This window comes from Triticum aestivum, unplaced genomic scaffold, assembly GCF_018294505.1.
Source record: "Triticum aestivum cultivar Chinese Spring unplaced genomic scaffold, IWGSC CS RefSeq v2.1 scaffold51080, whole genome shotgun sequence".
NCBI lineage: Eukaryota > Viridiplantae > Streptophyta > Magnoliopsida > Poales > Poaceae > Triticum > Triticum aestivum.
Genome location: NW_025249860.1, coordinates 1,227 through 2,212, shown reverse-complemented (window position 1 = coordinate 2,212; position 986 = coordinate 1,227). Strand labels below are relative to the sequence as shown.

At 54.9% G+C, this 986-nt stretch overlaps 1 protein-coding gene across 1 annotated transcript; it reads left to right on the top strand.

Annotated features, from left to right (window-relative positions):
* Window positions 1-11: 11 nt before the first annotated feature.
* On the top strand, window positions 12-731 carry LOC123177323 (agamous-like MADS-box protein AGL80; the record flags this gene model as incomplete). The annotated part of the gene is made up of 1 exon (XM_044591139.1): window positions 12-731. A coding segment is annotated over one exon (720 nt), but the record flags the coding sequence as incomplete, so codon positions are not given.
* Window positions 732-986: the final 255 nt, after the last annotated feature.

Here is a 986-nt window from a genome sequence, read left to right as displayed (position 1 = left end):
GCAAGAAGTCGATCCGCAAGAAGGTGACCCTCAAGTACATCGCCAATGACTCCAGCCGGCGCACTAGGTTTAGGAAGCGTCTCGGGGGGCTGATGAAGAAGGCGGCCCAGCTGGCCACCCTGTGCGACGTCAGGTCCTGCGTGGTGGTGTACGGCGAGCGCGAGGCGGAGCCTAAGGTATTCCCTTCCCACGCCGAGGCGGTGGATATCCTCAACGAATTTAAAAGCATGCCAGAGCTAGGGCATTGCAAGAAGACGATGGACCAGGAGGCCTTCCTCACCCAGCGCATCGCCAAGCTCCAGGACCAGGTCTACAAGGCTCGCCGCGAGTGCCAGGACAGCGAGATAAGGTACCTCCTTTACAACATCATGAACGGCAAGCACCCAGGCCTCGTTGGCCTCAGCGTTGAGGAGCTCGTCCGCGTTGGCTGGAAGGTGGACGAGCTCCTCAAGAGCCTCGGCGAACGCATGGAAAAAAACCATGTCCAGGCGCCACCGCCAGCTCCATGCGTCAGCACCGGCAACATAGACATGGGGTCTCCGACACAGTATCTCGCGTCACCGCACCAGCAGGAATACTGGCTTGACATGACGAGCTCCGGAGGGGGCATCGACACCCAGGTCGGTTGCAACACCAGCCACGATGGTGCCAGCTTCTCCAGCGGTGATCTAATGATGCAGATTCAGTCCTCCGATCTGGGGTTCAGTTCGAGTCCTTTCCCTCCCATGTAAGGCAGGATGGATGAGGATCTGCAGCCACTGTGATGGCCAGCTATCGTGCGATCAATCTCTCGGTATTTATTTAGTTTCCTGAAAGTGTTGTTCGTCTATGTGCGTCGTTGTATCCATCTTTCCATCATGCTCTGTGAGCCAAGTCTCGTTTTCTATTGTAATGTCGTTATTGAATTTTTATTCAGTTGATCTCTTCCCAAAAGGCGATTTGTTTGATCTCTGCTGCTCAATTGGTCGTAAATTTTAAGTTGCACC